General features: G+C 39.1%; 2 protein-coding genes across 2 annotated transcripts; both read left to right on the top strand.

The window, feature by feature from the left end:
* Positions 1-10546: 10546 nt before the first annotated feature.
* Positions 10547-13876, top strand: LOC131426442 (uncharacterized protein K02A2.6-like). The gene has a single exon (XM_058589179.1). It carries the CDS (start codon positions 10547-10549, stop codon positions 13874-13876), a length of 3330 nt encoding a protein of 1109 aa, XP_058445162.1.
* Positions 13876-14916, top strand: LOC131426450 (uncharacterized protein K02A2.6-like). Its single transcript, XM_058589192.1, has one exon. The coding sequence runs from the start codon at positions 13876-13878 to the stop codon at positions 14914-14916; it is 1041 nt and encodes a 346-aa protein (XP_058445175.1).
* The last annotated feature ends 10109 nt before the right edge of the window (positions 14917-25025 follow it).

Below are 25025 nucleotides of genomic sequence, written 5' to 3' on the forward strand. Positions count from 1 at the left end.
GCCAGAAGTTGTGCGAACTAAGGACATCACGACAAAAACAACCTTGTACATACTTCGTGGTATTTTCGCCAGATATTGACAACCTGAAACACTAGTTACAGATAACGGGACTCAACGAACTAGCGAGCAGTTTGAAGCTTTTTGTGATACTTATGGTATCATGCATCTGGAAACAGCACCGTTTCATCCGCAATCAAACGGATTAGTAGAAAGGTTTGTTGATACGTTCAAAAGATCACTCAAGAAATCACTTCAGGAGGAGGAACACTCGATGAAGCAATCGATACCTTTCTTCTCTGTTATCGTTTAACACCGTGTCGCAATGTATCAGATGGGAAGTCTCCTGCTGAACACATTTTTGGCAGGCCAGAATGAACATCGCTTGAATTACTACGTCCACCTACTCCTGCGCACAAGTTTCATAATTCTAAGCAAGAGAGGTAGTTTAACCGGAAGCATGGAACGAAGGACCGGAACTAAAATCCCAAAGACTTCGTGTGAATTCAAGTGTACCGAAACAACAAATGGAGTTGGCAAGAAGGAACCGTAATTGCGCGTATAGGAAAAGTTATGTACAAAGGCAACCAATTGCAAAGTCGATATGAAACAGAGCAGCAAAGAACAGAAACTGAATCAGTAGTAGATTCGCATGTACCTCTTGCAATTCTGTTGGACAGTTGTGGTCTGAATACATCGGAACCGGAAACCGAAACAGGTATGAACCCTGTCATCTTTATTAAAGAGGGAGGTGTTGGCAGGACTCCACATTATCGACTTCACCATCTTCGCTCGTCAACTAACAGGCGTCAGTATGACAGATGCAGGCTTTAGTATTGGTGACCGGGCATTCATATTGACGAGGATTCGATTCGGACGGCAATCGCTTGCATGAAGTCGTCTACCTCCTCTGGCCCTGACGGCTTACCGGCAGTTATATTGAAAAATTGCTCGACTGGTGTAATTGCTCCCCTTTGTCGACTATTTCGGCTGTCGCTCTCTAAAGAAGTTTTTCCCAACTTATGGAAATCTTCTTTTATGTTCCCAGTGTATAAGAAAGGTGACAAAAAAGATGTGAACAATTACCGTGGCATCACATCGCTTAGTGCAGTTCCTAAACTGTTTGAAACAGAAATTTAGTGTTTGAAAAGGTTATTCTGGCACCGATTTTCAACCACTGCAAGCAATATATTGTTGACACTCAACATGGTTTTATGCCTAAGCGTTCCACAACCACCAACCTATTGTCACTCATGTGCTACGTGACTGATGGTATGTCGAAAGGTTTACAAACAGACGCTATTTACACCGATCTCTCTGCTGCCTTTGATATAATAAACCACAATATAACAATTGCTAAATTGGAAAGACTTGGATTCGGCTCTAACATCTTTCGGTGGCTTGCAGTCATATCTTATCGATCGTCGTTTAGCAGTGAAAATCGGCGATCACGTTTCCAATGAGTTTATCGCTTCGTCCGGAATTCCGCCATCTCGGGCCTTTAATATTTTTACTGTATTTCAACGACGTCAACTTTACTCTAGAGGGCCCTCGTCTATCGTTTGCCGATGACGTTAAGATCTACTATTACATTCGAAGCCCATAAGATGCAGGTTTTCTTCAACGACAGTTGTTGAGCTCCGCCGAGTGGTGTAAAGTAAACCGTATGAAATTGAATCCTACTCTTCGTAACAGTGCATTTCTTCGACTTCCTTTACGACGAACTAACTACGGTGCTAACAATGCTATTATTGGCTTGCAGAGATCATTCAACCGCGTTTCATCAGGATTTGACTTCAATCTATCACGCAGTAGGATACTTGGAAATTTTTTATATATTACTAGAAATTATCATTGTCATCATTTCATATTGTGTCTGTTGATTATACCTAAATAAATAAATAAATAAATTAGCAGATAAGTTGCAATACGTTATAATAAACAGTATCGTGACAAAAACAATACAAAAATATGATGGAAGTGGAGCTAAAACATTAGAAAATAATTGAATCAACACTATCTTAGACACGAAATGGAACATTGGTAAGAACAAAAACATCACTGCATACAACTAACTTTTACGTTTAGGGAAACAAAATAACATGTCAGCAAAAGTACGGAGTGGAAATAAAGTAGTATGACAAAAAAAGACACTTACGAAATACAGTTGAATAGAACCACCGGAATTAAGGTAAAACAAGATATAAACTATGACCAAAGGTACGAAAACCAACATAAATAAATAATAAATGCGCTAATTTGGCCTGATACAAACTAACGGGGAGGGTATACATTTTGGAAAGAGCTGTAGAGCTGATTGGAACCCTTTCCTCGCTAAAATGTAATATAAGGAAACTATAAGGATAAAATAACTGCTAGATTGTCTGATTTTAACCAAATGTTAAAATAATTTGCGAAATGTAATGTACAATTTTAGTAAATATCGCTTTGTAAAACTCGATGGTAACCCGTAATCCATTATTAGCATTTGGTACTATTATACTTACGCACTTTAAAATTTTGTAATTTATGTTTTCCATATTTCCATTTTCTTGTAGATAATTTATTCATCGTAATGATCAATGGACGCCCATTACTGTATCTGTCACTGCCAGGACTAGCAATCGTTATTGGATTGGTATGGTTTCGTCGAAAAAAATCAATCGGCTTTGATTCTGGGGGCAATTCTACCGAAGATAATCGAACGAAAAATAAGAATGAGGCTCAAAGTAGTATCAAGGTTAACACCAGTGTCGATATAATACACACGAAGTCGGTGCCTATCTGTTCTTCAACAAATCTGAACGGCAATTCTAGTAAAAATCACTCATCTCCTCTGTCATCATCATCTTGCAGCGGCAAGTCTGCTCCTATAGACATTATTCCAAATACGAGAAGTCCACCAAAATATTCCGATCAACAACTCGACGCAGAATTGTTAAAGTTAAAAATTGAGGAGTCTGATATCAGGAATTTACGTTTAATCGAGGAACAAGACGATACCTCTAGCTTTGAATCTACACCAAATTTTCCAGGAGCATTAAACCAGCCTTTCCAATTTGATAAGAACATTCAATCGCAAATAAAACCCATTGTAGTCAAAGCCAGTATGACAGCAAAAATATCTCCTGAAAATTCGTTCGCAACCGAACTGAATCTTCCCTCAGAAACGGAGATGCAAATTTCCTGTAATCAAAATGCAGACATATTGAACAATAACATTAATACGCATCAATTTACCGAAAATGATACATGTATTTCTGCAGATGATATTTGTGATAATATAACAAATCAGAGACCATTAGCTGAAAAAAGTCATTCTCCAATAGCTAGTCCATCACTCAGTTCATGTAGTGTGCATTCGAGAGACTCGGGAAACGGTTCTAGTCTTCCACAGTCCGAATGCGCTCTGATTACCAGTTATGAATTTCTGATACCAACTTTCTTGATATCTCGAATGCTTGGGCGTAAAGCAAGCTTTGTTCAGTTGATAAAGGCCAAAACCGGTGCAAATGTACTCATAAAACGCAATTTTGCGACTAATAAAACCAAAATCTGCTCACTCAAAGGCACGCAGATAGAAATCGACAGTGCTTTAGCTTTGATACGTATACGATTTCCAGAAAAGCGGTTTTCCATACTAACACTAGAAAGGGTCGATGCCGGAGAAATACAGAATGTTTCATCGCTACCGTTACTGGATACAATATGCAATCACGTAAGTTGAGAATAGTTTAAAATGTTTAAATGAACTGCTGCCTAAGGTCTTTTAACCGAATACTGACTAAATGATATACCCTCTTGTACTTTCCTTCTCTCTCTATCCCTCTCACACACTCTCAAAGTTTGTACTAGAGTGTATTCAAAGACATCATATTAACAAGATATCCAGCTCTCACATTTCCCGAACAAATCATTGGCAACATCCTTTTTTGCGAACATGGTGCCCTCAGGCGAGTCCGCATCGAATCTCGTACATAGAAGCAGGGGAGAGATATGTCAAATTCGTGCGCGCCAAAATAGCAGCACTGCGCACCCATACAATTGAAATGATATGTTCCATTCCGGTGCTAGTCGTCAGATGTCACGTGTGAATTGCTCTTACGTATTATTTGGTTTTCATCACGAAATATATTGGCCACCAATTTTTCACGGTTATATTTCATACGGGTGGATTGCAGGTTTGCTTGCGAGGGGCCGCCGCTTTCGAATGCGGGTCGATGAAAAAACCTGTTTTAATCCATCTAGTGGTGTAATGATGTCTTTCTCATATCAATCATACTATCCTATATAATACTGTGGTATTCTTCAAAATAATTTTCTTCGATTATTCAAACAATAACCGAAATCGTGTTGTTTGACCGTCTACTGATAAAAACTATCAATTGGAGAAGTTTTGAGGTCGATGTATGGCTTTTTATGGTTTTTCGCCCTTTTCAGTGATGGTATACAATTTTTAACACACTTTCCCCTATATTTCGGGAACCGGAAGTCGGATCCAGATGAAATTTAGGAGTTACGTATGGGACCACAAGACCTTTCATTTGAACGTTTGTGAAAATCGGTCGCGCCATCTACGAGAAAAATTGAAACACATATTTTCTTTTTTTTTTGCGCATTTTACCCCATAACTCCGGAACCGGAAGTCGGATCCAGATAATATTCAGGAATTTTGTATGGGACCACAAGAACTTTCATTCGAATCTAAGTTTGTGAAATTCGGTTCAGTCATCTCTGAGAAAAGTTAGTGCACTTATTTTCACAATTTTTTGCACATTTTACCCCATAATTCCAGAACCGGGAGTCGGATCCAAATGAAATTCAGGAGTTTTGTATAAAACCACAAGACCTTTCATTTGAATCTAAGTTTGTGAAAATCGGTTCAGCCATCTCCGAGACAAGTTAGTGCAAAAAAACGTTACATACACACATACGCACATACACACACATATACACACACAGACATTTTGCGTACTCGACGAACTGAGTCGAATGGTATATGACACTCGGTTCAAAAGTCGATTTTCAGTCGAGCAAAGCTTATTTACATAGCAGGCGTAATCGATGTGGTCTTTGGTCGGTTCTTTAGGGATCTGAAGGATTCTGTATCGCCTGCTGATCACCGACTCCTTCGCCCCGAACAAACTTTTCAATCTTGCCATCGTGTTTCCAAAATTGTGCTCCTTCGGTGTTCACAGCAGAATAAAAAAGACATATCTTTCGTCAGATGTTCTCTGCTTTCTGAGCAGCAATCTAACCTTCCCTTGATCGTACAACCGAGCAGCATCCTTCTCGAACAGCTCATTGTACCTTGTGAATCAGATTGCAATTGTGATGCTACTGTCGGCGTCGTAGCGGAACTCCTTGATATTCCCAGCAAAGGAATCGAGAATTTGTTCTGGACTGGGTGCAGCACCCGACATGCACTTCTGAAACGACTTGCCTGAGGAAGGTCTCTTGCTGACTGTGCTGCTATTGCTGGAAAACTTGTGTCATCAGGTGCAAACACTGACGCAAGAGCTAGCAAGATAAAAATTGTTTCACTAGCATCGAAAAAAGAACAAACGTGAACGTCGGTGCACGACCTAACACTCCACCAAAATCACTGCAGAAATCGCCACTGCGCTTAATAGTCTTTTCACAAAAGATACATGAAGAACCTGCTCCTTCGACCAATCTCCACTAATCACGGTTTAATATAATCGTCGGACAGTTTTTTATATTTTTGGTTTATAACTATTCTTTCCGGTCCTGGTAATTCTTCCAATTGTAGACACTTTCTACTCTTTTCCTGCATGAATCTTTCTTATGGTCATACTCCCCATGTTCTAAATAACTCATTTTCCAAGTGTTCTTCGGGATAGAACCCAGACTTTTTCCGGGAGGCCTTCTTTTTATATTTCATGTATTGTTATTATATGCATTTCTAACTAACATCACAAATAGTTGGCTATTGAATAGTTTGCTCAATTTACAAACTTTTCTGTTTTGTTGTAGTTGCAGTTGATTGAAGGTATTAATAATGATGTCACAATCAGCTTCATAGCCAATGGCGGACACATGTTTCTACAAATGCCTCTCCATCCGACTTTTGTTTCATTAAATGCTCTGCAACAAAGTATGTGTGAAAACTACAATATGATTGAGGCACCATCGCTACCTGATATCAACATAAATGCTGTTTGTGTTGTCTCCATCGAGGGTATCTGGTATCGTGTCCAGATCATGTCACATGAAGATCAAGAATGTTCAGTGAAATATCTAGATTATGGAGGTTACGCAAACGTTAACATTTCTAGCCTAAGGCAAATCCGGACTGATTTTATGAGAGTACCCTTCCAGTCTATAGAATGTGTGCTTTCCAACGTAAAACCTAGTGGTGAGTATATTATAATGTGCTTAATTGCATTGTATTATTATAATTTTGTTATTTAGGTGATTCTGGGTGGTCATTGTGTGCATCTGATGTCCTTAACAGTTTTTCGAAAAGAATTATCCTCCAAGCACAGGTAGCAGGCTACACAACAGAAGGTTTGCCGGAGATTTACTTATTTGCTTCCTTAGCTAAAAATGTAAGTAAAATGATTGCATATATTTTAATTGTGTACGCATGATCTTATTCCTTATCGATTTCCTCACCTTCTTCACTAAATCAAATCGGCATGTGTAAGTTAGGGTTTGCTTACTGTTGAGCAAGGAGACTACTCTTTGACTATCTCGGGAGCTGCCTAACTAGCTTCTATGAGAGGTTAACTGCCGTGGTATGCTGCTACGTTTCCGAGCACGTGTTCGCCGAAGATGCAGTATGCTGGCATGCGGAACTGTCGATTTTACGGACACTTGCTGTTCCGATGCTTCAATTATTCAATTATTCGAGTGGTAATTGCACTAGTACAAGAACAGATCACATCCCCGGGCCTCAAAATGCTCCATCAATTAAGTCTCGTGGTCATACCGGTTTCAGACGCTTATTGCGTGAACTGAAACCGCGTGGGTGAACTTTATGTTTTCGTAATGACTTCTGAGATAATAATAAGATAAGATATAATAGCACTCTAATTGCCGCGGATAAAGACACTTGCTCAAGCCCGATAATCTTCGCCTAGGCTTTAAACCCGTCTTTTTACGACTACCTCGATTTAAGACAACTGATCCTCACGTCTTATTTCGCTGGAAGCTCAAGACAAATCCAGAGATCGGCTCTCCCTTCGGCTTATCTTTTCTTCTATTTTTTTCTATTTGTGATCGTTATCAGCGTTTACGATGTTCCGGTTTTGGTAGCCGAATAACACATGGGGAGTTCCCGGTAGCAACGGTGTTTGAAATGACAGTTAACAAAATTTAACAATACTAGGCCTTACTTCTATCGCATGAACTCCTCAATGACATACATTTCTTATAATTAGGACATTCATATTTATTTATTTATTTAACAGTTCGGCTGAAAAGTTCGTATCGTTTAATAGAAACACACATTTTTTTGCCAAAATTCGTTTTTATTATTCAACATAATTGCCATCAGAGGCGATACAGCGATTATAGCGATCTTCCAACTTTTCGATACCATTAGTACGATTTGTCCTTTGCCTCAAAATAGGCCTCAGTTTCAGCGATTACCTCTTCATTGCCTCTAAATTTTTCACCAGCGAGCATTCTTTTGAGATATGAGAACAGGAAAAAGTCACTGGGGGGCCAAATCTTGAGAATACGGTGGATGAGGGAGCAATTCGAAGCCCAATTCGTTCAATTTCAGCATGGTTTTCATCGACTTGTGACATCACGTGGCACCCATTTTGCACAAAGCTTTCTCATATCCAAATATTCGTGAATAATATGTCCAACACGTTCCTTTGATATCTTTAGGGTGTCAGCTATCTCGATCAACTTCACTTTACGGTCATTGGAAATCATTATTTTTTTCACGTTTTCATCGGTAACAGCCTCTTTTGGACGTCCACTGCGTTCATCGTCTTCGGTGCTCATATGACCAGTACGAAATTTTGCAAACCACTTACGAATTGTTGGTTCGCCCGGTGCAGAGTCTGGATAACACTCATCAAGCCATTGTTTGGTATCGGCGGCACTTTTTTTTCATTAAAAAGTAGTGTTTCATCAACACACGAAATTCCTTTTTTTTACAATAACAAAAGTAGCTTCACTCAAAATGCAATATCTCACAAACAAATAATCAGACAACTGTCAAATTTATACACGTATCTTTTGAAGGTTGGTACTAACTGAAAATGGTATGGATATAATTCTAGTGGCGCCCTCTCATAGAAACGATACGAACTTTTCAGCCGATCTGTTATTTATTTTATTTGTCGTCAAACTATACTAGACCATTACATTGTATTGATTACATTTTAACACGTGTGATATTTTCTAAAATAAACATTAATGTGCATTATTCTAGGACCTAGGTCGTATTGAATTAAAATATTGTTCGAGCTGGGCTGTCGTCATTGTAAAGTCAATTGCTTCGCAATGCTTATTATAAGTTGACATCATTTGATTTATTGGGCAAAATTTAGCATAGTTGGTACGATAATGACTTATATAGAATGTAGGTCGGTTTCGTAATTGTCGGGAAGGTATATAAAAATTAGGTTTAGACAGAAGTCCAAATGAATCAACCCGATGTGTAACGATGTTATGTATGAATGAGACCATTAATTGTTCTCGACGCTCTTCTAGTGTGTGGATGTCAATGAGCATGCAACGAGGTTTGTATGATGGTAGAGAAAATCTTGCCCAACCTAACTCACGGAGTGCAAATAATAGGAATTGCTTTTGAATTGATTCTATACGTTCCTTGTGAGTGATTGAGAATGGGGACCAAACAATGCTAAAATATTCAAGTATAGACCTTACGTAGGTAATATATAATGTTTTAATCATGTAAGGATCGCAAAAATTATAGCTGAAGCGTTTTATAAATCCAAGCCAAATGCCTATTATCGTATTATAGTGATCGATGAAAGTCAACTTTTTATCTAAAATTACTCCTAGATCTTTAATTCTGATACATCTTTCTACTGTTTGATCGCCTAGTTTAATTGTGATATCTGGTGTGTTTTGTTTCCTACTGAAAGCTATTACTTTACATTTATTGACGTTTAGTTTCAAAAGGCTTTTGTTACACCAGACATGGAACGTTTGCACTTCATCTTGAAATACCACCTTGTCTACATCAGTTTTTATTTCTAGGAAGAGCTTCATATCATCGGCATAAATCAAAACTTTTATGTGTTTTAAAATAAGAGATATATCGTTTACAAATAAAATGAATAAGAGAGGGCCTAGATGAGAATCTTGTGGAACTCCTGAGGTTACTAGGACATGGCTGGATATCCTCCCTTTAAATCGAACCATTTGCTGACTATCAGTCAGATACGACTCAAGCCATTTGAGTAGTTCAGGACCAGTTCCTATTTTTTGTAGTTTGAATAATAACATAGGTATATCAATGCGATCAAATGCTTTGCTGAAGCCAGTATAGAGAGCTTCTATGTAATTACCCTTATCCATAGCAGCCAGTGAGTAATCGACAAATTCGAGTAAATTTGTATTAGTCGAGTGACCCTTAAAAAATCCATGTTGCATATTAGTGATTCTATTTTTAACTTGATAAAACGTTTTTTCATTCATTATCGCTTCAAAAAGTTTAGGAATGCAGGAAATAATTGCAATTCATCAGAGTTTTTTCCACTTTTGTAAATCGGTACCAAATAGGAGTCCTTCCATATTTTAGGAAAAATACTGGTCATGAGTGATTTATTGAAAAGCCAAAACAAGGGTGTGTCTAGTTCTATCGATAGTTTTTTCATGAATATGGAAGGAATTCCATCAGGTCCGGGACCTTTAGAGATATCTATTTTATTGAGCGCTTGCATAATATCTTGGACACTAATGTGATGAATATTAATGTCACAAGCATGTTCAGGAAAGAAATTAAAATATTCACGGTCTCGATCCTCTTCGGAAAACGTAGTATAGGTTTCTTGGAAGTAATTTGCAAATAGTGTACACATATCTTTGTGTTGTCAGCAGTCTTCCCCTTGAAAAACATTTTTGAGGAAAAATTATTAGATTTCAGTTTTTGTTTTACGTAATTGAAGAAATTCTTCGGGCAAGATTTGATTTCACTCTCCGTTTTTGAATAGTACTTGTTGCAGCCAATCAAACGGCAATACTGGCTACACTGCCATTATGCTCTCGAGTGACAGTTATGCTGCCACTGCGTTGACGCATATGTTGCTGTCATTAGATTTCCGGCAGTCCGGCTAGAGATAGATTCAGAACGGTTGTCTAATAGAGCAGACAACTTCTTTTATTGTGTCTTGTGTAGTATGTCTTTATTAAGTATTAAAGTATAGTAGTTCAGTTATAAAATGTGTCTATTTATTACTTGTCTGTAACGACACGCAAATACTGTCCTCTGCTGTCCAACCACACACACACAAGATACAACAGGCGACGAGTCCAGTGGAAAAGTGATAAAAGCTAACCTCACTTTCACATCACCCACGTGCAACAAGATAAAAGGATGAGTATCCCGAATGGACAGCAGCATGCCTTTCTGCAGCAACAAGGCCAACAGCAGCAAGTTCCTCCAGCTACGGATGAGCTCCTTCGTCAGTGTTTGCACCTGATGACACAAGTTCTCCAGCAACAGCAGAACAGTCAGCAGTCACAAGAGAACTTCATCAGGCAAGTCGTTTCGGAAGTGCATGCGGGCGCAGCACCCAGTCCGGAACAAATTCTCGATTCCCTTGCTGGGAATATCAAGGAGTTCCGCTACGACGCGGACAGTAGCATCACGTTTGCAGCCTGGTTCACGAGGTACGACGAGCTGTTCGAAAAGGATGCTGCTCGGTTGGACGACCAAGCGAAGGTCAGATTGCTGCTCAGAAAGCTGGGAACATCTGAACACGAAAGGTACGTCTCTTTTATTCTGCCGAGAACACCGAAGGAACATACTTTTGCAGACACGGTCGCAAAATTGAAAAGTTTGTTCGGGGCGAAAGAGTCGGTGATCAGCAGGCGATACAGAACCCTTCAGATCGCTAAACAACCGACCGAAGATCACATCGCTTACGCCTGCCGTGTGAATAAGCTCTGCGTCGAGTTCGAGCTGGGAAAGTTGTCAGAGCAACAGTTCAAGTGCTTGATGTTCGTGTGCGGACTAAAGTCTGAGCGTGATTCAGAGACTCGGACCCGACTCCTGTCACGGATTGAGGAGAACAATAACCTCACGTTGGAGCAATTATCGAATGAATGCCAGCGTCTCATCAATCTCAAACACGATAATGCTATGATCGAATCTGCTGCATCTTTCGATCAGGTTAATCAGCTCAAGCAGAAATATGACAGTAATCGTAACAGACGTCAGCTGTCTCCCAGGTCAGATGCGAACAACACAAAGCGGAAACCCGATACTCCGTGCTGGTATTGTGGTGCGTTCCATTATGTTCGTGACTGCCCGTACAAGAACCGTCAATGTCCCGATTGTAGTCGGTACGGTCATCGTCAAGGATACTGTGCAAGTTCCAAGAAGAAGAAGAGAGGTGGAAAACGTTCGGTGGCCAGCAAGGTTGTCGTTGTCAACATGTGCAACGTGCAGAGGCGGCGGAAATTTGTCTCCGTTGTGCTAAATGGAACTCACATCCATCTTCAGTTAGACACAGCGTCCGACATCACGGTCATCAGCAAACCGATCTGGCGAAAGGTCGGTAGTCCCAGATTATCACCATCTACAGTGAAGGCGAAAACAGCATCTGGGAACATTTTGTCATTCGAAGGTGAATTTCGATGTGACGTCACCATCGGCGGAAACACTCGCAGCGAAATTATCCGGGTAACTGAAAAGCAGCTGCAAATTCTCGGATCTGATTTGGTCGATAGCTTCGATTTATGGTCCGTGCCAATGGATACTTTTTGCTGCCAGGTATCTAGTTCTTCGACTTCCAGCGCAGCGCTTAGTTCTGCATTTCCAGAAGTTTTCAGTGAGAAACTTGGGCTCTGCAATAAGGTACAGGTGAAGTTAGACGTAAAGGATCAGTGCAAGCCCATTTTCTGTCCCAAACGCCCGGTTGCGTACTCTATGTACAACGCAGTCGATCAAGAGTTGGACCGGTTACAGCAGCTGAACATCATTACACCGGTCGACTACTCGGAGTGGGCAGCACCAATCGTCGTAGTGCGCAAAGCAAATGGTGCCATTCGTGTTTGCGGAGATTATTCTACAGGACTCAACTCCGCTCTTCAGCCTCACCAATACCCGCTCCCTCTTCCGGAAGACATCTTCGCTAAGCTGGCTAACTGCAAAGTTTTCAGTCAGATCGATCTTTCGGATGCATTTTTGCAAGTTGAGGTCGACGAGCAGTTTCGTCATCTGCTCACCATCAACACGCACCGTGGTTTGTTTCATTACAATCGTCTTCCACCTGGTGTAAAGGTAGCACCGGGTATCTTCCAGCAGCTCATCGACACCATGCTAGCCGGGTTGGAAAAAGTTTCCGGTTATCTCGATGACGTTATCGTTGGCGGTGAAGACGAAGCAGCTCACAACCGCAACCTGAAAGCAGTTCTTCAGCGAATCCAGGATTTTGGGTTCACCATTAGAGCCGAAAAATGTACCTTCGGCAAGAAGCAGATACCGTATCTGGGCTACATTGTTGACCATCGAGGTCTGCGTCCAGATCCAGCCAAAATCGAGGCAATAGTGCAGCTTCCGCCTCCCACTGACGTTCACGGTGTACGTTCCTTCCTCGGGGCGATCAATTATTACGGGAAGTTTGTCCCGAACATGCGAATGCTTCGCTTCCCGCTGGACAATCTGCTGAAATCGCAGTCGAAATTCCAGTGGACAACGGAGTGCCAGCAGGCATTCGAGCGTTTCAAGCAGATTCTCACCTCAGATCTTCTACTAACGCACTACGATCCGAAAAAGGAGATCATTGTTTCTGCTGACGCATCTTCAGTTGGTGTTGGAGCCACAATCAGTCACAGGTTCCCAGATGGCTCCATCAAAATAGTACAGCATGCTTCCAGAGCACTTACGAAGGCAGAGCAGAACTACAGTCAACCGGATCGTGAAGGTCTAGCTATCATCTTTGCCGTCACCAAGTTTCACAAAATGATCTTCGGACGGCGCTTCTTGCTGCAGACTGACCACGCTCCGCTGCTCCGAATCTTCGGGTCCAAGAAGGGCATACCGGTATACACAGCCAACCGGTTACAGCGCTTTGCCCTCACTCTACTGCTGTACGATTTCACCATCGAGTACGTTCCCACTGATAAGTTCGGTAACGCCGACGTGCTGTCCCGGTTGATAAAACGACACGCGCGACCAGATGAAGACTACGTCATCGCCAGCATAATTCTCGAGAAGGATGTTAGGTCAGTAGCAGTTGATACAGTAGATGCGTTGCCTCTTACTTTCAGAAACGTCGCTCGAAGTACCCAAGCTGATCCAGTTCTCCGGAAGGTCTATCGTTTTATAACCGACGGTTGGCCTCAAGCGAAAGCAATCGATCCGGAGCTACAACGATTCCAAGTCAGACAGGAATCCCTCACTACCGTTGATGGATGCATACTGTTCGCTGATCGGCTCGTCATCCCAGCTCAGTACCGCAAGCGTTGTTTAGATCAGCTTCACAATGGTCATCCTGGTACACAGCGTATGAAGGCCATCGCCAGGAGCTACGTCTATTGGCCATCCATCGACGAAGACATCGCCGGTTATGTGAAAACATGTCGGCATTGTGCAGCGACTGCCAAGTCACCGCCTCACGCCGTCCCAGTGCCGAAGGCATCGGGACCTTGGCAGCGTGTTCACGTAGACTTCGCCGGTCCCATCGACGGTGAGTACTAATGCTAGCGGTCGACTCCTTCTCCAAGTGGCCGGAGATTGTGCAAACCCGACGAATCACTGCAGTAGCAACCATCAGTATTCTTCGAAGTCTATTTGCAAGGCTCGGTATGCCTGTAACGCTAGTATCGGATAACGGTACTCAGTTTACGAGTGTGGAATTTGCCAACTTCTGTGCTCTCAACGGTATCGAGCATGTCACAACGGCCCCGTTCCATCCCCAGTCTAACGGCCAAGTTGAAAGGTTCGTTGACACCTTCAAGCGGGCCGTCAAAAAAATTCAAGAGGGGAGAGGATCCATTGCTGAAGCTCTAGACACCTTCCTGCTAACCTACAGAAGTACGCCCAACCGCACTGCGCCTGAAGGTAAATCACCATCGGAGGTTATGTTTGGTCGTCGTATACGGACTTGTCTGGAGCTACTTCGCCCATCATCAGCAATTTTACCAATGACACCGCATGTTCAACAAGATCAACAGCGAAGATCGTTCAATCGAAACGAACTGGTTTTCGCAAAGGTTCATCACAGAAACACTTGGAAGTGGGCTCCTGGTGTTATTCTGGAGAAGATAGGTAATGTGATGTACAACGTTTTGGTTGATCGTCGAGTTCTGCGTTCCCATATCAACCAATTACGATGTCGTACTGGAACTGTTTCACCCAACACCGGTTCTTTATCGTCAGTCAGCAGTAGTACTAAATTGTTGCCTCTCGACGTCCTTCTTGGTGCCTGGGATCTACCGAAGCTTTCAGACAGTACACCCGCAGTATCATCCGTTGGCTCACCGCAGTCTTTGGTTACGCATAGCTCACAATCGCCGACGTTACAGCCGATGACACCGACACGTTTGTCTTCTACTCCCACAAGTGTTCCACTACCTCAGCTAGTGGCAAGTCCGTCGTCCTCGTCATTATCTTCATCTACAGCAGCATCAACGGAGTTCGAGTCAGCGACCGAAGCAGACCTGGTGGAAACTTTACCGCGTCGTTCCACCCGGACCAGAAGTCGGCCACAATGGTTCGACCCGTACCACCTTTATTAAGAGGGGAGATGTTGCAGCCAATCAAACGGCAATACTGGCTACACTGCCATTATGCTCTCGAGTGACAGTTATGCTGCCACTGCATTGACGCATATGTTGCTGTCATTAGATTTCCGGCAGTCCGGCTAGAGAGAGATTCAGAACGGTTGTCTAATAGAGCAGACAACTTCTTTTATTGTGTCTTGTGTAGTATGTCTTTATTAAGTATTAAAGTATAGTAGTTCAGTTATCAAATGTGTCTATTTATTACTTGTCTGTAACGACACGCAAATACTGTCCTCTGCTGTCCAACCACACACACACAAGATACAACAGTACTCCTCGGAAGCGATTTCAATTGCCAGATTGTTTGATCACAAGTTTGTAAGTAAGTTCCTAAGTTGACGTTACTACTGTCTCTTTTATATTTTTTATGGGCCTTCTGTATTCGATTTTTCAGATTTTTATTGTTATCATTATACCATATTGGATACTTATAGTTAAGTCATCGTCTGATTCTCTTGAAAGGTACCTGATCATTAATAGTATCAAATAACATCTTATAAAACATTTCCACAGAAGTTTCAACATTAGACTCCCTGAAAATGGTTTGCCAATCAATGTTACTTAATTTTAACTTTATGTTATCATAATTTGCCAAGTCATACTGAAAGACCTCGTCATACTCATATTCATCGAGTCTATTATACTCATGAACAAATATGGACAACTCAATTGCAGTGTGAAATCTTTCATTTTTCCATAAGGGCGTTAGGGATTCGGTAGGACAGAAGTCTTCTTGTGAATTTGTTAGTAGAAAAACTAAGTAACCGTTTTGCTGATTTTTAACGTAATTAATTTGGCTGAGTCCTAAGCATGCAACTTGATCAAAGATATATTGGAGAGTTTCATTCTCTCCTACCACTGGTAGTAGGATGCTCTCATTTTCAGAGTCTGGGAAAAAGTCAATGTCACGTTGATTGAAATCACGATAAATGTGTACTTTCACTTCGGAAGGAAGGTTAGTTATGATTTCTTCAGCAATCTGGAAAAACTTTTCATATACTTCTTTACGGGTGTTGTTTGGGGGAAAATACACTGAGCAGAAAATATGTGTTTCCTCTGCCAAACGAGTTTTCACCCATACGTGCTCGATTTTTTTTAATTTTTCTAGTGGTTATGATCTCAGCATTAAATTTTGTAGAAATAGCAATTAGTACTCTTATCAGACATTTGTAAATTGCGATCATCTCTGAACACATTGTAATTATTGCCGAAAACTTTTTTTACTCATACAGGGTGGCAAGTGACCGGGAAAATCGGGAAAACCGGGAAAAAGTTGGGAATTGGATTTCACCGGGAAAAACCGGGAAAAAGTTGGAAATTTTAGTGAGAAACCGGGAAAAATATTCTTAGCTGACATATGCAGGGTGGCAAGTGACCGGGAAAATCGGGAAAACCGGGAAAAAGTCGGGAATTTGATTTTGCCGGGAAAAGCCGGGAAAAAGTCTGGAATTTTAGTGCAAATCCGGGAAAAAAATTACTAGTCCTAATCTTAGTAACGATTTTCAGCATCATGATTTGCCTGATACAATAAATGAAAAGATTAAGGCAGTTTTGTATTTGAACTAGAAGTTCAGTGCAAGTTTTGAAACTTCTTATTGTTCCTCACAGGTTCAATGGTGCACAATCCATTGAAAATGGAGCACCTCAGCAATTTTAAATCAATAAGAGCTTTCTTAGTTGTCATCAATAACAGCATAATCAATGCTCATAATGAAAAATAAGGATAATTTGGATGCTTCTGCTGGATTTCTATTAAGTCTCGACAAATATTAGAAAAGATTCCAAGTGCAAATGACAGTTTCTCTTTAAATCATAATGTTTAACAGCAGATCGAAAGTTGATAGTTTCAGTAGTTATTCTATACAAAGTGTAAGATAGAAGTATTGCCTATAGGACCGTAATAATCGAAAGAAAGAGTAAAGAAAGAGGAACTGTCATTTGCACTTAGGACCTTTTCTAGCGTTTTTCTTCCAATTTCAGAATAAGTATGCATAATGGTAAAAGTAACATCAGGTAACATGTTTGATAATTTTTTTAAGAATTCTTAGGGGCCGTGTTTTTAGTTGCCAGCCAATGATTTCCCTAATTTCATCAAAATTTGTCTTAGTAATGTCAAATTGTGACAATACTTGTTTAGTAATCTTGATATTGATTTCAATAGGATTCACAAAATCGACAAAGCTGTCGACTTTCATTTTATCCACCGTTTGCAAGGAATATTTGATTTCCTTCTTTGATAGCTGAAATTTGTTTTTCAGAGTTCGTAAAAGCTTGTTCAGTGTCGATGATAGGAGAGACAAATTTAGATCATCTCAGTCACTAGAGGCATAGATTGTTGTTGTTTTTCCAAAGTGACAAGCGTACATTTTAAGAATTCTAGAAGGATTTTGTTCTCTCGCCAGAACCCAACTCTGGAAGAGTATATGTTGTTAGCAATGACCTCTAGTCCTCATGTGCACCTTGTGCACTGCACAACTGGCCAAATAGGCTCTGTGAGAACTTGTATGCACACATTCAGGAGAGGCTTCAGTGGCTTATGCTTATGGCAGTTGAAAACAAATTGCTGTCTCAGTTGCAACGTCGAAACGGTTCTGATATCATACCATATAAGCAGTACATAACCCGTAAATTTTGTCACGAGACGCCACTGGTTGTTAGAAGTAATCGGGTTTGAGGGAGGAGTGTTGTGCTTTAGTTCATTCATTTTAAATTTTTAACCTTATACTATACCAGGCTAAAAAAAGTATTGGAATATACTAGAGATGGACAGTCCGCGTACGGTCCAAAAGAACTAGTTTTCCTCGAAGATTGAGAGTGCTGGAGTTCTTTATTGAAGAACGATAGCTCTCTTTATTTCTCAATAGAAAAGTCTTTCGAAACGTTTGCTGGTTTGAGGAATCTGGTAGAAGTTCGCGAACTTTGAAAATGTTTGTTAGAGAATGATTATTGATAGAACACATGAAAAAAGACTTTATTATTATTAAATCTGTTTACTACAAAATATAATTTATAGCTCTCATATTATTTTCGAAGAAACATACAAAGTTTCAGAAAAACGAAAGAACGGTTCAATAGAACTAATTCTTTCGGTACAACTATCAAGTTTTCAACAGTTCTTTGAAATAAACGGTTTTGCCCATTGCTGCGCTTAAGAGAATTATTGGAAAAAGCAAGAAGTTTAAATAAATTGTGTTGATTTTTCAAGAAAATTGCAATAATTTTGATGCTTCATTCCTTCGTGAAATGCAAGACTGATCACTTTCTTCATCGTTGGCTAGATATGTTTCTTTTTTAAATTCTATTTTTACATCGAAGTAAAATACAAAATATAGATGGAATACATTGGGCTGGATGGTACTGTTAGTTCAGAAGATAAACGTTTAGACAAACTGTGGATGAGAGTTTTAATCGTAGTTCCAAGGAGATACCCGAAAAATACTTATTTCTCGACTCTCGATGTTTTTTGGACATGTAAAAAAACCGGGAATTTTTACTCTTGCGCACCGGGAAAACCGGGAAAAATCCGGGAAATTGAAATCGCTAATTCACTTGCCACCCTGCATATGAGTAACAGTTGTTAGCATATTTTTTTTTTCTACAATTGATAAGTAGGAGACAATACCCAATTTTGCGTTTGAGCGAAATGTTCAGTACAATTGTTGAAATAACTTATTGTTCATTGGAAATTGGGCCAACATCCCATGTCTCGTCCAACGATTTTTAGAGGCTTGCCGGCAATTTCAAATCAACCGGAGCATCAGAGTTTTTTTAGTTGTTATCAATAACAGCATAATAAAAGCTCATTTTGAAAAATAAGGATAATTTCGATCCAACAGAAGCGTATGTTTATTAAATTTTTAAATAAGTATTCAACACACCTGCAAAATTTATGGCAAAATCTCAAGGGAAAATTTTTAATAAAATAGGAGCCTTAATGTTTCTAAATTTGCTAATGATTGCCCTTGTTTCATCATAGTTTATCTCAGTAATGTCATCTTGAGACAATGCTTGTGTTAAGCTTATATATCTGTTATATAAGATGTCAAAAGGACTCGCAAAATTGGAAGAGTTGTCGACATTGATCTAATTCACCATTCACAGGAAGTATTTGAGTTCCTTTTTTTGAGAGTTGAAACTGGTTTCTGAGGACCAGTATAGATTCTTAGAAAGATTTAGAAAATGGATTGATTTGTTCAGTGAATCTATGTTTAATTTTTTGTACAGGTCCTCAATTATTCCATAGTAGAATCACAAGAATGTTGATGAAGGTGAATTGAATTTAGTTTGAGCTTTTGGAACTTCACTAAAGTAATGTTTTAAATTATATACGGCTATATCTATATTTTCCAAAACAATCTCAGGGTTTACATTCGATAGTATTCTAGTAGTTCTAAGCTGGTAGATTATATAGCTAATTGAACTAATCGTTGCTTAATTTGAAACCCTGAATGTTATTGATTGATCTGCTAGAATCAGATCAATTGTAGAAAGATTTCTCATAGAAGATAAATTAGTTAAGCTATTGGAAATAAAACTGGAGCGGAGAGTTTATCATGAAGAACTCGTACTTTCTGATTACTCTACGAGCATTTAGAATCCTATTAGGAAAAAAACGGATCGATATATTGTGCATTTTAACAGCTATCATTTGATTTAATTACCCATCAACGCATTGAAATATTAAACATTGTTTATTGACAACAGATACATTAGAAAAAAAATGTGTGTTTTAAAAGAGCAAGTCGTGGCAGCCGAACGGTTTTGCGAAATCTTAGATATACATCTAATGATTTTAAATTCAATTCTATTATACGAAAATTTCAAATTTCTGGTCTGACAGGACTTCGTTAATAGTTGGTTTTATGGTTTTCATCACAATCACAGCATGATAATTAATCTGAGGGTATCGTTCATTGAACAGATGTGCTTGCAAGCGACATAATTTAAACAGTATATGTCCATATAACAATTTATTGTACCATGGCCGAAGCCCGGACAATGAGGATATTATTATCTTAACAATATATATACAGTCCGGAAATGATCGGCGCTGTGAGGAATTTACCAAGAGAGAATCGCAAGTTGACAATTATCGAAGAAAATCGAATCGATGATTCAACTTGATGATTCTCATACTAGGTTGCAAAATTTCAAAACTGCTATTTCAAAACTTAATATCCACTGCCCATACAGAATCGGATCGCGAAACGAGAATAAGCGACAGTTTGTTGCTTCAGAGTGAATCCCCAACAGCAGCGTGCTAACCCGTGATGCTCAGACAGGTCATCGAGAGAAATTCGCTTTCTCACTAGTGTCCATTCTATGTTATATGAACCATGACGGTGTTTTATTGCTGAGATGGAACCCTTTCCTCACCAAAATGTAATATAAGGATAAGCAAATACTACCCCTAACTCATACCATACCTATTCACCATTTGAAATATTATTTGGGAATCCCATAAAAAATAATATAGACGTAAGTACAATAGACCCAGTATACAACTATGATTCATATCTAAAAGAACTCATATACAAATTACAAGCTACACATGAATATATATTCAGAAGATAAGAGATAAAAACTTTTAGTACTGAGAAAGCAGACCAAAATGTAAGCCCCACAATATTGAATATTAATGACTTAGTTTATTTAAGGCCATCGACCAAGTACCATGCGCGTGAGTGGTTTTAGAAATTTTTGATGGAAATTTTGAAAAATTTGCCAAAACCAATATCAACGGATTTTTGAACAACTTTTATCTATCAGCAGGGTAAAAAGGGTTGAAAAACGCGGAGGATTTTCCGAGTGTTATCAAAAATAGCGCTGAAAATGAGTGTTTTTGTCTTTAGTGCCTCTTTCTCTCATGTATTTTGTTTTCGACGGATTTATAACCAGTCCGGTACGCCTAGCTTCAGTTTTTAGTCCGATGTATGTTTCATGGTTACGTGTCACAATAGCAACGTCGTCAGCGAAGCAAAAAAGCTGTACGGACATTCGAAAGATCGTACCACTCGTGACGATCCTCGCTCTTTGAACTACACCTTCCAAAGCAATATTAAACAAGAGACAAGAGAATCGATCACCTTGCCTTGGCCACCTCCGAGATTGTGTATCTATTTATTTATTTATTTATTCGCGTATTCCTCGACGTACGAACGCTACGTAGATGCTTGACCAATCGCATCAGTTTATCCGGAAAACCGCATTCGTGCATAATCTCGGTCGATTGGGTCGTATATATGATCCATATTGGCACGGGCCTTTGCTTGGTACGGCCCTACGATTTTTTTAGCTATTGCTGATAGATGGTAGTGAAGGAGAGTACCTTGTAGGTGGCGTACAGCAATGTGATTGCGCGGTAGTTGCAACAGTCAAGCTTATCACTCTTTTGGTAGATGGGATATACCACTTCTTCCATCCATTCCTACGGTAGAATCTTACACTCCCACATCTAAGTAATCATGCAGCGCTCTAGCCAGTGGCTCTCCTCCATGTTTGAGCAGCTCGCCTGACAATTGGCCATTGCCCGCGGCTTTGTTGTACCTCAGCTTGCTGATCTCCGAACTTATCTCCGACAGATCAGGTTCTGGGAATCTATCGTCGGCTGAGCGTGTATCCAGATAGATACCTATGTCATTCTCTGTTTCCTGCGTTTCGCCATTTTGATGCTCGTCGTAATACTGCTTCCGGCTGTCGATCACTTCACATTTGTTCGTGAGAGGGTTACCATTAGAGATGGGCAAAAAAGTTCATTTCAAAGAACCGCTCAGAACTAGATAGTTCTTACTAGTTTTTCTGTACCGTTCATTCGTTCTTTACAAATTCTGATTGTTTCTGCGAAAGCCGTGCGAGAGCAAATAATTATATTTCGTTCGTAACAAACTCCTTAATAGAAATACGGTAACTTTTTGCATATATTTAAAGTAGCAATCGTTCACTTTTTTGTGCATTTTTTCAGAGGTCGTTAATATATACAATTTCTACAACATTCTTAAAAAACTGCGACCGTTTCGAAATATAAAATTATTTATACACTTTCTTATGAAACTCAATCACTTTTATTTCTATTGAAAAGATTAGAGAACTATCGTTCTTTAACAAAGATCTATTCAACGTAAACATTTCAAAAGGGCTTGAAAGCCATTGTCAGATTCCTTTTGTTTATTTTCTTGTTTGATTATATCTGCGTTATTACACAAATTTATTTATTTATTTATTTATTTGGAGCAGGAAAAAGCCCAATGTTCGCTTCATATCTGGTTTTGTTAAAAGAATGGAAATAATTGTTTGTTTTAATTACACGTGTAAAAAGATTTACTGTACTCATTTTATGTTTTTATTATTAATAATGTTTTTAAGCTCCGACCGTAACCTAATTGTAGTATTTTATGTATTACTTGTGACTTTTTTTCAGAATGTTATCTTCATCAATCAAGAACTGGTAGCTCGAGGTCTAGCAGTATGGGTGGACTGAATGCTATCTTTCTTTCAACGTTTATTGTCTGAATATTGAGTAAGTAATAGTTTAATGTGAAATAAGTACTTGAAGTAAATACTAAAATAATTAGTTTATTGATATAAGAAGTGAAACAAGAAACTAGTTACTCTGATGCTTGAAATATTGGTTGCTAGTAGACCATATGAGATCATCAAAACTGCATAAACGCAAACCGCGGTGAGTTTTAGCAAAAATCATGTAAGCAAATACTTGTGAAGAATTCTAAATTTATACAATCATTGAGAGTTCGTTTTTAAGTGCCGATGTGATTCTGACCAGTTTGATTTGATAATCATTTTCGAAAATCTATGCAAACCTAGTTGGTGTCAATTTCAACCGAAGAAATTAATCAATTGGAATTACCGAATGTGGAACCATTGATATATTTAAAAGAACAAAAATTTTTAAAAAATAGAAAAATAGCATATCGTCAAGTCTTAGTAAATCCAATCTTTTATAAAATTTAAGTACGAAGATTCAAGTTATCAGTATCACTCCGGTGATATAAGTTAATCAGTTTTACGCTACGAGTTATTAAATATATAATGGAACAATATGGAGCAGATTATATCACACACTGGATTATTAGAATTGCGCATACTACTGTTCTATACACAATTGCCTAGAATTCTGTACCTCACGTTTGATTTTGATCTTGTCATTTTTCAAGCATGTAAAAATTGTTCTTAGAACGGTAATATGGTAATTCATAAATTCACTGAATCATTTTTTTTCGATAAATGTCATTAATATTACTTTTTTCTGTTGCAAATATTGATTCGTGTTCAACATTTATAGATTCGATACTCGTTTTATTTTTGGATAACCATCTGTTTGTTAAATATGCAGTAACAACAACGAGAACGTCATCGGATTAATAGAGTAGTAAGTCATTTTAGTAATACGAAAAAAAACATGAGTCCTATGTAAATAAAATATTGCATAACAGTTGCAGCAGTTTTTTGGCTCTAATCTCAAGCGATCACTTCAGAAAAAGCTCAGCCAATTTGAAAACATTATTTAATTTGTTTAGCAATTTACGCCGGATTTGTGAAAGCTGTAATTTTATATTTCTGTGATTTTTTTTATAAAAAGAGCAATAGCAATAAAGAATGTTAGTATATTAAAAATTTTGTTTCATTTTAAGATTCGGTTATATGTGTCCTCGGACAATGAACATTTCGATCATATTTGCGAAGTAAAGAACCAGGTAGAATGTCTGAACAGAATCAGAACAAATTTTTCACAAATTTGGAGATTTGTGCTTGGCCATGACTTCTCATCATTTTCCTGATGGGAAGGGAAGGATAAGAGGAACATGGAAAGGAGTTGTTCCACTATCGCGAACTATAGCTCGTGCTCATCGTCCTTCATCTCGGTGATCACACAACTTTTGCAGTTAAACTCTGCTCTTCTGTTGTGTTTACAGCTGGTGCAGTCCACCAGTATTTATACTAAAAGAATGAAAACAAAATCTTTCAAAATTGGGCTCTAAGCCATCCTAATATCGGGGTGGCAAGTGACCGGGAAAAAGTCGGTAATTTCGTTTCACCGGGAGAAACCGGGAAAAACTCGGGAATTTTAGTGCAAATCCGGGAAAAAACTTACTAGCCCTAATCGTAGTAAATCATGATTTTCCTGGCTATTCAAATTAAAAGTTGGAGGCAATGCTCCATTTTGTGTTTAGGTGAGAACTTCAGTAAAAGTTTTAAAACATCGTATTGTTCCACACAGGTTTTATGGTACACAATCCATTGGAGATTGATCCCTTGTTTCGTTCAACAATTGTAAGGGTTTGGCAACAATTTTTAATAGATCAGAAAGCATCTCTTGTTATCAACAACAGCACATCGAGCGGATGCTTTTGCTGGATTTCTATTAAATTTCAGAATAAGTTTGCATAATATGGTTGCAAAAGAAATATCAGGTAACATGTTTAATAAAATTATTGTTTATTATTATTGTAAAATCAACAGACACATTGTAGTCCTAATGATAGTTTCTAATACTAAGTAAAAAATTTGCTTGAATTGTTTTCCGTGAAAGGTTGAAATCAAATCCAGATGATACACGATTGAACGATCTTTGCAAGCCTATAACGGCACCGTTTGTTCCATAGTTGGTGCGACGTAGAGGTAGTCGAAGAAAGGCGTTGTTACGGAGAGCACGGGGACGAACATTGATATTAACCTCACGGAGCAAAGCGGGGCAGTCAATCCTATCACTCAAAATATCAGCTATCATCAAAGCACGCGACAGCTCTCGTCGTACTTGTAGTGTGTCAAGACCAATCAGCAATCCGCGACTTTCATAGCTCGGCAGTTGATGTGGATTATTCCAAGGTAATCGTCGAAGAACAAAACGTTCGAATCTACGTTGTATAGATTCTATTCTATGAGCTACATTGAGGTAAAGAGGGTTCCAGACTACTGAGCAATATTCCAAAGTAGAACGAACGAGTGTACAGTATAGAGTCTTCAGGCAATAAATATCATTGAAGTGCTTAGCCATTCTAAATATGAATCCCAAACAGCGTGAAGCTTTCGCAACAATGCACAGTGGT

Source organism: Malaya genurostris, chromosome 1 (assembly GCF_030247185.1).
Source record: "Malaya genurostris strain Urasoe2022 chromosome 1, Malgen_1.1, whole genome shotgun sequence".
Taxonomy (NCBI): Eukaryota; Metazoa; Arthropoda; class Insecta; order Diptera; family Culicidae; genus Malaya; species Malaya genurostris.

Coding starts and splice junctions, on each gene's coding strand:
- LOC131426450 (XM_058589192.1), top strand. CDS start 13,876: ATGCTAGCGGTCGACTCCTTCTCCAAGTGGCCGGAGATTGTGCAAACC.
- LOC131426442 (XM_058589179.1), top strand. CDS start 10,547: ATGAGTATCCCGAATGGACAGCAGCATGCCTTTCTGCAGCAACAAGGC.